The 13890-nt window shown below is 45.5% G+C and overlaps 1 protein-coding gene across 9 annotated transcripts in view; it reads right to left on the minus strand.

Moving 5' to 3' along the window:
• Nucleotides 1-13890, minus strand: part of PRDM2 (PR/SET domain 2) — a 118901-nt gene that overhangs the window by 20577 nt on the left and 84434 nt on the right. Inside the window, exon 8 of one of the 9 annotated variants that reach the window (XM_019918888.3) lies at nucleotides 9483-11870. The exons of 7 other annotated variants lie outside the window; for them this stretch is intronic. In XM_019918888.3, coding sequence (XP_019774447.2) covers nucleotides 11849-11870 — 22 coding nt within the window. In that variant the 3' untranslated portion in view covers nucleotides 9483-11848. Of the gene's footprint in view, nucleotides 1-9482; nucleotides 12191-13890 lie in introns of those variants that run through there. One more of the 9 variants, XM_019918887.3, reaches the window with a different exon arrangement.

Raw genomic sequence — 13890 nt, forward strand, 5'->3', positions numbered from 1 at the left:
ACCCCCACCTAACTGGACAGCAGTTTTTAAGCAAATTACTGTAAGCCTTTCTACGCATTCAACTTGTTTTTCGTAAACAACTCTGTTCACATTTCATCAGTTTGGGTATTTAATGAACTCATACACGTACAATAATAAATACTGGCATATTTGTTATTATGTTTATTATAAACATGGTTACGTTAACATTATTATTCAGCGTTATTAAAACAGTGTCATAAACAGGTTTGGGAACAAATACAACTGACTTCTGGCTGCATTTCACTTTACTACAGGGCACCGAAGGGCACGGGTATTCCCTGTGTCACTGGGGGAGTGAGGGGCATCCATGAACATGGCAGGTTGGTTAAACGAAAATCAACTGAGCCTCGACTGTATTTCATTTTATCCGCAGTTGGTATTCTAACAACAGTTCAGAAAGATTTCTGGTACCACCCCACCCTCCCAGGCCCCGTCCTCTGCAAAACGCTCTCACGCCAATTACTCCTTAGGCCATGGTGAACACGCGGACTTGATGGTTGGGTGAATGTGTAAATGGGAGACCTCTGTGTTTCCTTCATCAAATGCTTGCATGTGGCCCTTTGACTCCGTCGGCTGGATCCCATTACGCAGCGGCTCTGACTCATGGGCGCGATGGAGAAACCGCCCAGGTGAGTGAGATGCGCCATGAGTCCAGTTTGGGCAACAGCCTTGTTCGGCACAGCCCAGTCAAGTGCGTGTGGCATCGTGAAATCGATCAGCGTTTAGGCTCTAAGGGGGAGGCGTTCCTCATTTTGAGCAAAAATTAAAAAAACACGGAAGGGAAGCCATCCACGGCCATGTATATGGGAGGCTCTACGAGAGAGGACTCCTTAGTAGATGTCAGGAAGTAAAGCTAGAGACAGAGGATGACCCCTATTTTCAGAGCCAAAAACTGGGGGAAAGGATTTAAAAATGTGAAGGAGTATCTGGATTGTCCTACCTCACGAAATTCCGGATGCTCGGTTATAATCGCAGACAGGCTGTGTGTGCACCGGTGTAGACCGGGCAGGGGGCGGGAGGTGCGGGGATATAATTTCACCAATACCTTTGGTTAACCAGCTGTAGCGCACAATTCCCTTTGACGGGCTTTCACTACACATTCTTAACCTTGAGGACCATGCCCCCAGGCAGCAACCCTTTAAGACCAATTGTAATTAACTATCCACCAAATACCCGAGTCTTTTCTTTCAACCTGATTTTAATTGATCATTTACTTATCCAAGTGATGCTCTCTATTCAGCTGCTAACAGTTAATGGCTCCCCAAATACACACTTTAAGCCCTAAAGTCATAAGGTGGGATCAGATGAGAGGTCACTGAAGTGGAGTGGTGGCTTTGGCTCCATTATTCCCAGAGGTTTCTTCCTTTCTTTTTATTCCACAGATACTAAGTACCTACTGTGTGCTAGGTGCTGGGGTAGAGTGAACACACACCAACAGGGCACTGTGCGATAACCAGGCTTGTCCTAGTGAATGACCTAAGGTCATATATTCCCCTCAAAAAGATACACAAAGAGCAACAATGCAAGGCAGGGAACCCTCAAGTCCGCCTTGGCTCTGACACTCAGAAGTGACCCTAACTCTTGAGCGACCCTGGCTCATCTGTCACAGCATGGTGATATACAAGCGAAGTGTACTGAGAACTGAAAAAATGTTATGAGTATATGAAAGAGACTGTTAATAAGCAAAGGAAAATGATTTAAAATGAAGACAGGAAGCAAATAAAAATGATGGTATGTGGTGACACCATGCCTTTTTTTTTCCCCCTTTATAAGAACCATAAGGGAACTCTGAAGTCTGGGTAAGACTCATTGGAGAAGCTAATAAAAATGAAGATTTCAGAGACCCACTCCCAGAGGTGACGGTTTAGTAGGTCTGAAATTCTTAAGAAGGCTCCCAGGTGGTTTTTTGAGGTAGGTGGTCCACTAACATCCTGGGGAGATAATCCAAACTAGGGTCCCTTCACACACCTGGGAACACAGACAGGAAATGTACTTCCTTGGCCTGAAATTCACAATACCTACTGGACCAGCAAACTACTCTCCCCTCTAAGCACCTGCCCAACATGATTCAGGACATCACCTTAATACAACACCTGCTGCTGGCTGGCACCAATGGGCTGTATCTGTAATTTTTTTAGTTTTAAGGACATAAGAACGTATCGGAGTCTACATGTCAATTATAGTATCTGACACCAATTTATTTAGGTGCATCCAAAGAGGCTCGTGCGTGAAGGCGAAGTTAACACAGACTTCTCACCAGACTCGCTCGTAAAATTCATTCAAAGGAGCCTAAACGTGAATGAAGAAGATACGAGGATAAAACACCTATAAGCTATGCGTTGGCTGTCAGAGAAATTCTAAAAAAGTTCTGGAGGAATACTGTGAACGAAAGGGGAAAATCCAATCCACGAGCAGGTCCAGCAGCCTGGGAGGCAAGTACTGGGATGGAACAAACCTCCAGGCATATCCTTACAGATTTAACCACTTTTGAGCACTTAGCACCAAATAAAATATTCATCCCAAATACAGATTACAGGACAGAGGTATCTGGGAAAGCGAAGCAGGCTATTCTATTTCAGAATTAAGGTGCTTCCCCGGGCGACAAACCTTTGCTGAGGAAGTAACTGTGTGCATCATCACCCAAACTTTCCTTTTATTCTCTCCACACGTAGAACATTTGCTTTGGGAGCTTAAAGGCAAGCGAGCAGTCTATACATGTGTGTTACACTGAACTCGCCCCTCTCTGCAGTGCACTTTGCTTACAAGGGAGGTCCCCGGGTGTTCTCAGGCCCTAGCGCTTCTTTACTTATGTATCCCATCAATAGGACCCCTCCCTGGCTTCCTAGCTCACAGACGATTATCAGAAGCCTATCAGAAGGCTGCCAGGGAGTACAGACAGTATCCATAAATAATAGATGAAAAAGGAGATGGTGAGAAGTACATCCTTCTCCAAAAATACTTAAGCCACATCTCAAGCTTCTGGATCCTGTATGCCTGAACTCCGAGGGTGTCGCTTCGCCACAACAAAGTATGAACTGACGGTCACCTTGAGCCTTCCAGGAAAGGTGAAATTATGTCCCGTGTACTTTTTAAAAGCAAGGGAAGTAGCAGATACGTTAGACCTCAGACAGCAAACGCCTGTGCAACAGAGCCATTGCCCTTCCCGCGTCCAAGGCGGACCCCGGGCACTCGGCCCGCCCTGTATTCCTGAAGGGGACCCCGCCTGGGAATCCAGCTCGCAGCACCCCCAGGCAGCTGCTCCCCTTGCACAAATGGAAACCGACTTGCCAACCATGGCTTGGAAAGACTGCTATGAAAACAGAAAAAAAAAAGAAAAAAGTTCACACCAGGGAACAAGGTTTAATCCTCTGGATGAGTCAGTACCTGGATCTGCTCCCTTCCTAACAAAGCTGGTACGTGAGCACACCGGCCTGGCTGAAACCATTCCCTGTGGTCTCCCAAGAACTTACAAATTGGACTCGACCAGGAAGGACCAAGACCTGTGTTCACCTCCAGCATGTTTTGATTCCTTCGGATTAGCTGGTGCTTCCCCGGGCAACTACGTACTAACAGGCCACGTCTCCCCGCTCCTTAAAGGTGGTGAACCAGGCATGAACTCACTCCCAGATCTGTGGGTGAGGGGCAGGAGAGACTCCCAATTCAGAAATGGAGCCAGACTGCTGGACTCATTTCCGGGCTCCCCCTTTCCTAGCTATGACCTCAAGCCAATTCCTTAACCTCTGTGCTGCACTTTCCCCATATGTAAAACGGGAGAACATAAAAGTATTTTATTTCATAGGGCTGCTGCAATGATTAAATGGGGCAGTATGTGTAAAGCCCTGAAAACTGTGGCTAGTAAGCGCTTTAAAACATCAGTGACCATTCTTATACGATTATTTCAATGAACCGGGGTCCCTTGTTTAAGTGGTCATGGTTTCATAGAGCTAAGGAAGTGTCTTCTTTTGAACCTAGCTTTAAAAATTTATATCTTGACTCTGAAATTCAAAACCAAGGGAAATAAAGTTATATGGAAAGACGGCAGAATAATCATCATCTCTTTTTCTCGTTGTGATCTGAAAAATGATCTCCTGTTCTATGGCTCATTCTCATCTGATGGGAGAAAGGGAGCGCTACGGTCGGCATATGAACAGCACAGGCCTGGCTGAAACACAGCAAAGGGCCCTGGGGTCACCGGCAGCAACACAGCAAAGGGCCCTGGGGTCACTGGCAGCAGAACCAGGACTTGGGGATGCTTGAGCCCCTCCTCTCTGGGCGGAAGCAAGAGACGATGAAGCAAGGTTCCGGCCACTGTTATCTGTGCGACCACGAAATCTCATACGTGGCAAAAGTCAGCTCTGAGCAGCAGACGTAACTGTCAGTCAGATTCACGCTGCGGCTCAGGAGGACGCCTCTCAATAGTAACAGCAGCACATCCTAGGGCAGGCGTATCTGCAGTCTTCACAACCGTCCTTCCTGGTCAGATAGACTGTTATTGCCATTTACAGAAAGGAAAGCCGTGGCTCGGAAAGGTTAAGTAACTTGCCCAACATTACAGAGCTAATAAGTGGTAGAGCCAGGATTCAAGTATTTTATTCAGCAAGTTATTTACCGAGCGGCTACTACATGGCAGGCACCGTGGGAGATGTTGGAAACGCAGCAGTGAACAAAACAAAGTTCCCGCCCAGGGAGAACTTTCATTCTAGGAGGGGGACATTTAATAAACCTCCCTAACAAGTCGAGAACAGAACGTACGGATGAGTGAAGTCCCTCCAGGAACAGGAGAGCAGAGTGAGGAGATGCAGAGGGACGAACAAGGGCAGTCCTTCCCATCGGATGGTCGGGATAGACAGGTAATCAGCGGCTCCGGGTGTAGGGCCCATCAGTGCCCTTTCCTACATCCCAATGCCCGAAATGAAGTCACAGCAAAACCCTGAGGGGTTCCCAGGAGGCCAGGCACCCTCAGGTGCCCCAGGCTCATTCACTTTGCCTGGGCCCAGACGGAGGGCTAAGACCATCCTGGAAGCCTTTGGGAGTGTTTCTAAAATTCTGAAAAAAGCTCTATTCTCCCCAAAGACAGTAACCACCATTCTCTAAAACTAACATAAACCGAGGTTTGTCATTTTCCATGAAGGAATCTTTTTTTTCCTTCTGGGCCTCTGAACACATGAGCAGTTTCTTCTGCAGCCTCTTCCAGAAGTTCCTCAGCGATCACCACCATCCATGCTCTGGCTCTTTCCACCGGGGACGGTTACCACACCCTGTCGGTTTCCTCAGCGGGGCCTCCCCGGCGCTATCACTGTGAGACCCGAGCCCTGGTCACTAGACAGTGGTCACTGATCGTCACCACACCGCCACCACAGGCATCATCTCCTGAGTTCTCACTGGGAATACACGTGCCCTCCTCTAGCCCGACCGCTCACATAACCAGAAGCCTGGGGCCCAGCCAGCAGCGTGCCCCACCCCTCAGTCACAAACGTTCAGAACCCAGGGAATTAAAACTCAGGTGGCTAGGAGTTCAAGGCCAGTGTTTGTTCCCAGTATGCTACCCAACCTCTCTACAGCAGAACCCCGTTGTGGGTGATGACATCAGCACTGATCACCTGGGGGACACGGGAACTACGTCAAACCCAAGGGCACGGTGAATTAGGTTGTTTCACATGGCAGCAAAGAGCATGGCTCTGGAGTCAGATGGCCGGGTTTGGGGTCCCCATTTACAGCTGTGGGACATAATGCAGGTGCCGTGGCCTCTCTCAGACTCGGTCAATTTGTCTGTACATGGGGACAACTGCTCTCCCTCAAGTGGTGGGAGAGCTCCCGAGGAGTTAGTGCCCGACGGGTAGGAACAGCCAGGAGCACCCTCAGCTCCTCCGTGATGGCCAGCTACACCCCAAGGTCCTCTGAACACCCTCGTACACAGGACAGAGTCCATCAGATCTACAGACCAACACCTTCATGATCCAGGCTGATCACTAAAGATGTTTTCTGAATGGCTGACCGACTGAATCACTACAGGAGAATGTCCCTGAATTCACAGGTCCAATAATAGCTTGGAAATAGAAGCCATCTGAAAATGTGCCTCAACTCGAGCTGGGCTGGCAAGGATTGGATGTGATTATAAAAAGCAAGTGAGAAGAGAATGTTACTGCAAGGAAAATCAAATCCATATGAGTTTTAAATAACTTCATTCCAATAGAGAGTATTAAAATGTTGTGTTTTTGGCAAGTATTAAATACTAAAACAAATGCAATTTTAAACTGAAATTCTACTTTAACTTAAAAAATTAAAACTGCCACAACTGTATCCTAAGGCCTAAATCCCCTTCTATTATTAACTTACCTGCGAAACAAATTGTAGGTCTTTTAAAAAATGTTTTCTACTTAAAATTTATATCTAGATTTCATGGTAAGACTCAGCAGTCATCCAAGCAGAACTCCGTATTATGCAGTAGGCTCCTATCTACACACTGATATGGAAATGTTCTCAGCTTAAATACGTTCTGATTCAGGACCTAAACCGATACTTTAAATTCTGCCTGTAGCTTTCTGTCATGACTGAAGTTAACACCCCACTGAGTAACTCGGGGCGCGCCTATCAAGGAATCTTCAAAACCGTCTGTTGTCTGGCTTCCTGCTGTGGATTATAAGCTGGACACGGGAAGGCACACTTAGGCACAAACTTCTTCCATTAAAGGCTTATGTTCTCTGAACCACCCACCTGAATTTCAGCTCGCTCTCTATAAGAGACAGTGGAAAAGGAATCCAGCTGGTCCAAGTGAGGCAGAAAACAGAAGCTCATACAAATCCTATCACCCCAATGGTTCGGCAAGTTTACTCTAGTAAGTGTGTCCAAGCCCCTTTTAATGGCTCATGACTGAATGTAACTTTTGCAACGGCTAATAATTTAACGCAGCATCACGATGGTTTTTCCAATTCTTATTCTTCATCCAGAAAGTAAATAAAACCTACACGCACCCTCCAGGCTCTAATCCTATACTTTACAAGTAATTTCACTTTTGGCAGAAACCTAACCTTCCATTCTGCACGCAATGGACTATGTGCCAAGGTGGCAGGGCAAGCCCCGACAGACTTTGGTTTTGGCCCAACAGGTCAAGGTTCTTAAGTCACATCTGAGGATACTCCTGGCGACCAACACTTCCAGAATCAAAGCATATTATTATCATGCGCTTGATTTCTATTAAACAGCGTTTTGTTGACTAATCAGACTGGTCTACAAAGCCAGTTGAACCTGAAAGGTCTATGATGGAGGTAGAAGCATGTCCCACAGTTAAAAGAGTGAACTAGACGTGAACGTTCCCAGGCAGCTCCACACTAATCAACAGTCCTGCTGCATCAGGAAGAAGCCTTACAGAGAAGGGATGATTCTACTTGTTCACCAATGCCGGGAAAGCCCTCACTAGAGAAGATATAAGGCCTGTATCCTACATCGAGAGGAAATGAAGCTTTCAAAAAAGAAACTACAAAAATGATCAATAGGACAGTACAGCTTGGAGGCAGTTCAAATCCCAGCCTTCCACTCGAGAACTGTGTGACCTCTGAACAAAACTCGTTTCCCCCCGGGGTCTGTTTCCCCATCTGTAAATGATACCAGCCTCAGGGGGTTGTCATCAAGTTTGAAAAATGCTTTGCACAGTACCTCGCACACGGAAAGCACCCGAAGGCTATGTCAGGTTCCCCTCAGAGCTTAACAGATAGTTTCAACACCTCTTGGAGAGGAAGCAGCGCGAGGGAGGGCAGTGGGAGAACCGAAGGGCCCGGTGTGGCCTGGGCCGGGTGGAGCAGGGGTCCAGGTGGGCCCTTGGGCGGTACCAAACAGGACTCCAGGCATCTGACGGAAGGGATCGGCCAATGAGCAGCTCCACATTTTCCCGACATCACACCCACTCGAACCTCAAGTTTTGTTCCTCTCAACTTTTTTTTTTTTTTTTGATATTTTAGTCTGTAAAGAATTTCAGTGGTAATTTGGATGTCACCCTTCTCACCAATCTGGATCTTCTTCTTTCTTTTAATCCTACAGCAGGGCGACTGTAAATGTCGAGGCACTTGAGGCGCAAATGAGAACACTCAAGTCCTTCAGCAATTAAGAGCTACACACATTCCTTATGATTTATCCCACATAAATTCTGAAGTTCTTCCGTGTGCAATGACATTGCCTGGGGTGGGTGTGGGGATACTTTAGGTGTCCAAAAAATGACAGAGATGGCAAACCGTTTTCCTTAACCATCGGCCTGGTTTTTGGACCTTATACGTGGCCTTTATATCCGAGTTACCCTTTTCCTCACCCCCCCGTACTTAAAGGATATAAGCCAATCGATTCAAAGTGAGGCCTGATATCAAATCAAAATCGACAAGAAATCAAATATCGAATGCATTGAGATATAATTTTAGAAGAGTCGCTTTAACGTAAGTATTAAACGTCAGCAGTTATCTAGATATCTGCCCTCAAATATTAAGGTAGAAGCACCTTCTTGACCACCCAGACTTGGGAGAACTGTGACAGAGTGAGGGAGGTTTTGGATATGAAGTGTTTAAAAAAAAAAAAAGGCACCACGCAAATATAAGCTTCACAAAGGCTGGGATTCTGGTCCACTGATGTAACCTAATCACCTCAGTAGGTGCTCGATAAATTAATGTGATTTTGTAAAACATTTTGCTAGAAAGTACCTGTAACATCCAAATTAAAACAGCCAGCCTAGAGACACTGACAGATCTTTCAAAGTGTTAGCTGCAGGGACACAAGGCTTTAGTTACGAGCTTTCTAAATTTTTCAAAATGTTTAACTCTGTGAAGAGTAAAGCAACCAAACTGGGGCAGCTCACTCCTGTCGAGAGGGAGCTGACCACCTGCTTGGGGACTCCTCAACTGAGTATGTGGGTGCTGCCACATCCAGGCCCTGCTGTAAGAACGGGGGTGACACAACAGACCTCACCCTGCTCTTTCAGACCCGAGGAAATGTCAGCGTCCGCAGCCTGGGAAGAAGGCTTCCGGCTAGAAGGAAAACTCGGGACCACCTTGTCCACTCCCCACTTTGGGCAGACCAGGAACTAACAACCTTGAGGCAAAATACCTACCCGAGGCTAAGCCAGCGAGGCAGGGACGGAGGAGGGGCTTGTTAGAGCCCTGGAGGGACAGGTGTCCCTGGTTCCCAGAGCAGCGCCCTTTCCAGCTCACAGCGTCCGGCTCCTCCCCGGGTGCTGTGCGTGCCCAGCGCTCAGTTTCTAGAACATTTACACAGCTAACGCTGAGAGCCGCTCCGTACCTCTGCCTCTTCCTCCCATACACCTGCCCACAACCCTTCTGGGGTTTCCTAAGGTAGGAATCCGTAAGCCACAAGTGTGAACACATCTCGCTGAGGGAGGCTGACCGCACCTTCAGCTTCACCACCGTTCCGAGCAGGAAGGACACAGGCGGAGAAAAAAAATGAGGACAAGTGGTCCCACGTAGGACTTTATGAATAAACTGCTTGTTTCAGCCATTTTTAATCTTTAAAAACACAAACAAACAAACAGCAATTCCATATCAACCTAATACAAATGTTACAACAACTTTGTTTCATTCTTCAGGGGAGCCATAAATATAAAAACCTCCAGACCAGAGCGAACTGGTCACAAGCACAGAGGAAACTGACACCCCATACAGGAAATTATTTCACTCTTACCAAAGTAAGTTCTCCACGCACTTCTTAGCACCACCGTCCAACTGCATGTCTACTCTCTAGGTGGTATGGAAGCGATGTGAATTCACAAATATTCAATCAATGCCAAACAGAAACAAGTGGGAAGAGGTCGGCCGTGGGGCTCGACAACTGCACTTTAGAGATGCAGCCTGTGAGCACCCCTCCCACACGCACCTTCGTTTTCCCCCTTAACTGCTCCCAATGATGTACAAAATACAGTCCTTCCACAGCTTTTAGAAAGTTTTTTATTGGTTACAATGATATAAAATGCATCATTTGAATTCCCCCGTCAGTAAGTGCTTGCTAGCAACAGCATAAGAAAACTTTCTGTACATCTGACAAGCTCAAATGATTTATTTCATGCTGGAAGGGGAAAAATAGCAAACACCACTCTTAACTTGTCTATAATTAACCTCTCTCTCTCTCTCAAGGCTACGTTGGTTAAAATCAACGGACAACCCCTTTTGTATGTCAATTTGTAAATTTTAATGTTTTCATTAGAATAGTCTTTTATATCACTCTGCAACAAGAAACAATAAAATTACTAACAGCAAACTTCAATACAAGAACACTCTCCAGATTAACAACTCAAACAAAATGTAAAATGTAAATCACATATAATACAATTGAAGCGTCCAAAACAATTTAAATAATTTTAAATATTTTATTTTTAAACTGCTACAAATGCTTTATACAATATTTCAACATAAAGTCCCCATAACAGAAATGTAACAAAATGGGAATGATAGTGAAAGGGTTAAAGTGGCACAAATTCACCAAACAAGTATTAAACTACAAATTTTAAGAGGTAGATTACTTTTAAAGTTGAGAACAACAACGACAACAACAAAAAAACAACACGAATAAAACTTAGCCATTGTCCACCAACTCCGTCATTAATTAGAGGGAAGGCATATAATAATGCGTGGAGAAATGACACTTGTATACTCAGAAATAGGCCAATCCGTTGGGCTGTTTAAATCTCTGTATTAGAGACTGATGTGTAAAACCTGATAAGTGAATTCATTTACCCTTAGGTGTAGACATACATCTATACAGGCCTGTGATGTATCCTGGGCACTGATAATATTGCTACCGTCTCCGATAATACAACAGTTATAAATTAGTGCCAGATAATAATCTGAGAGGATAATGTCCATTTGGATATATAAACATGACACTGGAAGAGGCATAAAAAAGAGTCCATATCCAATCTGGTTTCCTCTCCATTATGCTGGCAATCGGCTTGTGATAAAACAACAACAACAGCAACAACAAAAAGAAACAGGCTAAGAAAGAAGCTAAATGCCTCTGTCTACAATTCATTTAAAGGAAAGGCATCAAGAGCTGGTGTGACCAAAACATTATAAAACGAGTGCATCAGAATCCGTCATCCCTGAAATCTACAACAAACTACTGATAAAACAGAGAACTTGCTTTGCAAGATTAGGTTCAACTCATTCCTTTCTCTGCTCTGTGCCAAAAGCCAGGGCCACGCTCAGGTCTGAGTTACCAGTCCTGTGATGAGGGGCCAGGTCAGCTAGCCTGTCCTATAGCGCCCTCCTCTGTGCATCTTAATCGCCTGTGAGCCCAGCACGTGTGTTGGGCGCCAGCGAAGAAGCGGATGCCTGACTCTAACCAGGGCAACAAGAAGCCCACTCACTGGCAATCGGCTGTGTGTTAGGGTTTCTGAGTCAGCTTCAACTGGTCTTGCAAGCTTGGTAGATTTCGTACGCTTTGCCGTAGTGCTTATCCTAAGTTGAGCATGCATTATCTTTATTTAGTCAATTAAGGTTTGTTTTGTTTGGGGGGCTTTTCTACAGGAAGTTCCTAGAAAATAAGAAAACTGAAGATACACGACAACATAACACAACCTTGTATGAGCTGACCACGGTAAAGAAAAGGTGGGAAGACCATGGGACGAATGTTAAGACAGCAACAGGATGACTCGGAAGGTGTGTGGGAACGTGGGTGTCCCGCGCAAAAGAGACATGCTGAGAGGGACGCAGACAGTCTCCTTGGAGTGATGTGGCGGAGATGGTATGGGAGAAATCAGCACCATTTTGGTTTTTTTAGCCCATTTCACGGTAAATGGAAAAGCTTGGTCTGGAATTTCGTTCTGCTTCTCCATCACTTATTTACGTGTCCTTAACTGGCTGCAATGGGAACACAGTATTAAACAACAACAACAAGAAAAGCTGCTGGAGAAGCAGCGCTGAAGAATGTAAAAATGCCTTGGGATTTACAAAGAGCAAAGATGGGTAAGAAGGGAGTAGAAAATGTACCTCTTTCCTTATCTTTCTGTCTTACAGTCCGTGGAAGTGAGCCCTCAGCCACCAGCTCTAAATGCAGTCCCACCGACAAGCCACAGGTGGGCTCCAACCCGACCCGCGGAAGGTGAGCCCGACACAGCGTTCGCTGGATTAAGAGCTGTAACAGGAGAATCTAGTCGGTGGTATGTCTCTGCGGCTTTGTCCTAAGAAAAGGATTTGGAGCACACGCCTTTTTCACACCCGGATTGGCACAATGGCTTGTGCTACAGGAAATGACCAAACGGCAAATTCTGCTGAGCTCTCGGTGTAGAATGGAAAACTGACGTCGTTCTCACGGCTGACTGCAAGTGTATACTTGAAAATCTGTGGAATCCTAAACTGGCATTTGAATGTAAAACGTCTGAGTGCCGAGGACTAGCCCTTAATCACAGTTATGATCAAACACACAGGGAAAGGGTACGCTGCCAGGCCCGGGGTAAGTCCTCGAACATGCAATGGAGCAAGGACAGCGAAATCACTGAAAACCAGAGTGAAAGTGGATACTTCCAAACCTGTGCTACGAAATCACCCCTGAATAAAATTTACAAATAGAAATATACTGAAAAGGGAAGAAGACTAGTTAGAGCAACTCCTTGCCAGTGCAGTACAACAAACGTGGAAAAGGACGAAGCCTCCACTAAGAGCCCTGGGCTGACACCGATGGACCATCACATCCCCAGGCCTGCGCCTAGGATCCCGGCTTTATACCAAATTCACTACAAGGTACTAAGAACTCTCTGAAGAATCGCCCACTCTTCTGCCCAGATGATCCAAATATGATGCCCCTGAACGCTCATTCTGTAATTCCCAAAAATACTTCCCAAGTTTATGGTCACGGAAGCCTGCTGCTACCATCTACAGTCAGAATAATACCCGTGTCTTCTGAACTGTTCGTTCCTTGTTTCCTTTCAGGCCAAATTTCATTCCAGCAACGTTAACTTTCAAACAAAGCAAAATAATTAAAACTAAGTGGAGCAAAGAATAGAGACACAATTTTATTAGGCACTTCAGTCCTTTGCAGTCTTAAGGGTTCTTCAAAAGCCCTGGATGAACTTCACTCAGAGAGTTTTCCTTTATAGTACGTTAATTTTTTCTTATCAACTTTACCCTTGAACTGTATAAATGGGATCCAGTACAAAATAAGTGATTCTTTCAGATACTATCGGAAACAAAGGAGAATACACATATACATTCTAAAGCATCAACCACCTGGGAAACGTTTTTTAGTACAGTCCATGAAAATGACGGCATGTTCTGGGTGGTTTAACCTTGAAAAGGACAGTCCAAGAATGTCCTGTTGTTCTGGAACTTCCCGAACAGACTGAGCACAAGGAGGTACACAGTGAAACTGCTACAGGCAGGAAGTCTGGACAGCTGATAAACAGGTGTTTACTTTCACCAGGACTAACTAAGCTCCAAGACGCTGTATACACGTATGTCAGTAAGGTCTACCGTAACTGGTTACTTAGTATTTTTATGAAGTAGCTTTAAAAAAAGTCTGATCCTTCATTCCTACAGTCAATCATTCCAATCAACCCTTGGCTAATGATTCTCGTCTCCATCTTCAGCCATGACTTATGGCGCACCAGCACCGAGAACTCTGCCTCATCGAATGCGCAGTGATAAACAGCATCTCTGAGCCCTCGTGACCTTTCCAAACGGCAGTCACCTCCCAGTTAACTCTGCTTCTATTTGCTTAAAACACCAAAGAATTCTGAGACACTGGAAGTTATAGCCAAGAGCCTAGAGTCCTGCAGCTCACTCTGAAAGGACAGGATTTTAAAATACTGTGCAGAAATTCTAGCTGATGATGAATACTTTCACCTGAGATGAACCTGTAGGCATCATTCAGGAAACCACAGGA

Source organism: Tursiops truncatus, chromosome 1, assembly GCF_011762595.2.
Source record: "Tursiops truncatus isolate mTurTru1 chromosome 1, mTurTru1.mat.Y, whole genome shotgun sequence".
NCBI classification, from domain to species: Eukaryota; Metazoa; Chordata; class Mammalia; order Artiodactyla; family Delphinidae; genus Tursiops; species Tursiops truncatus.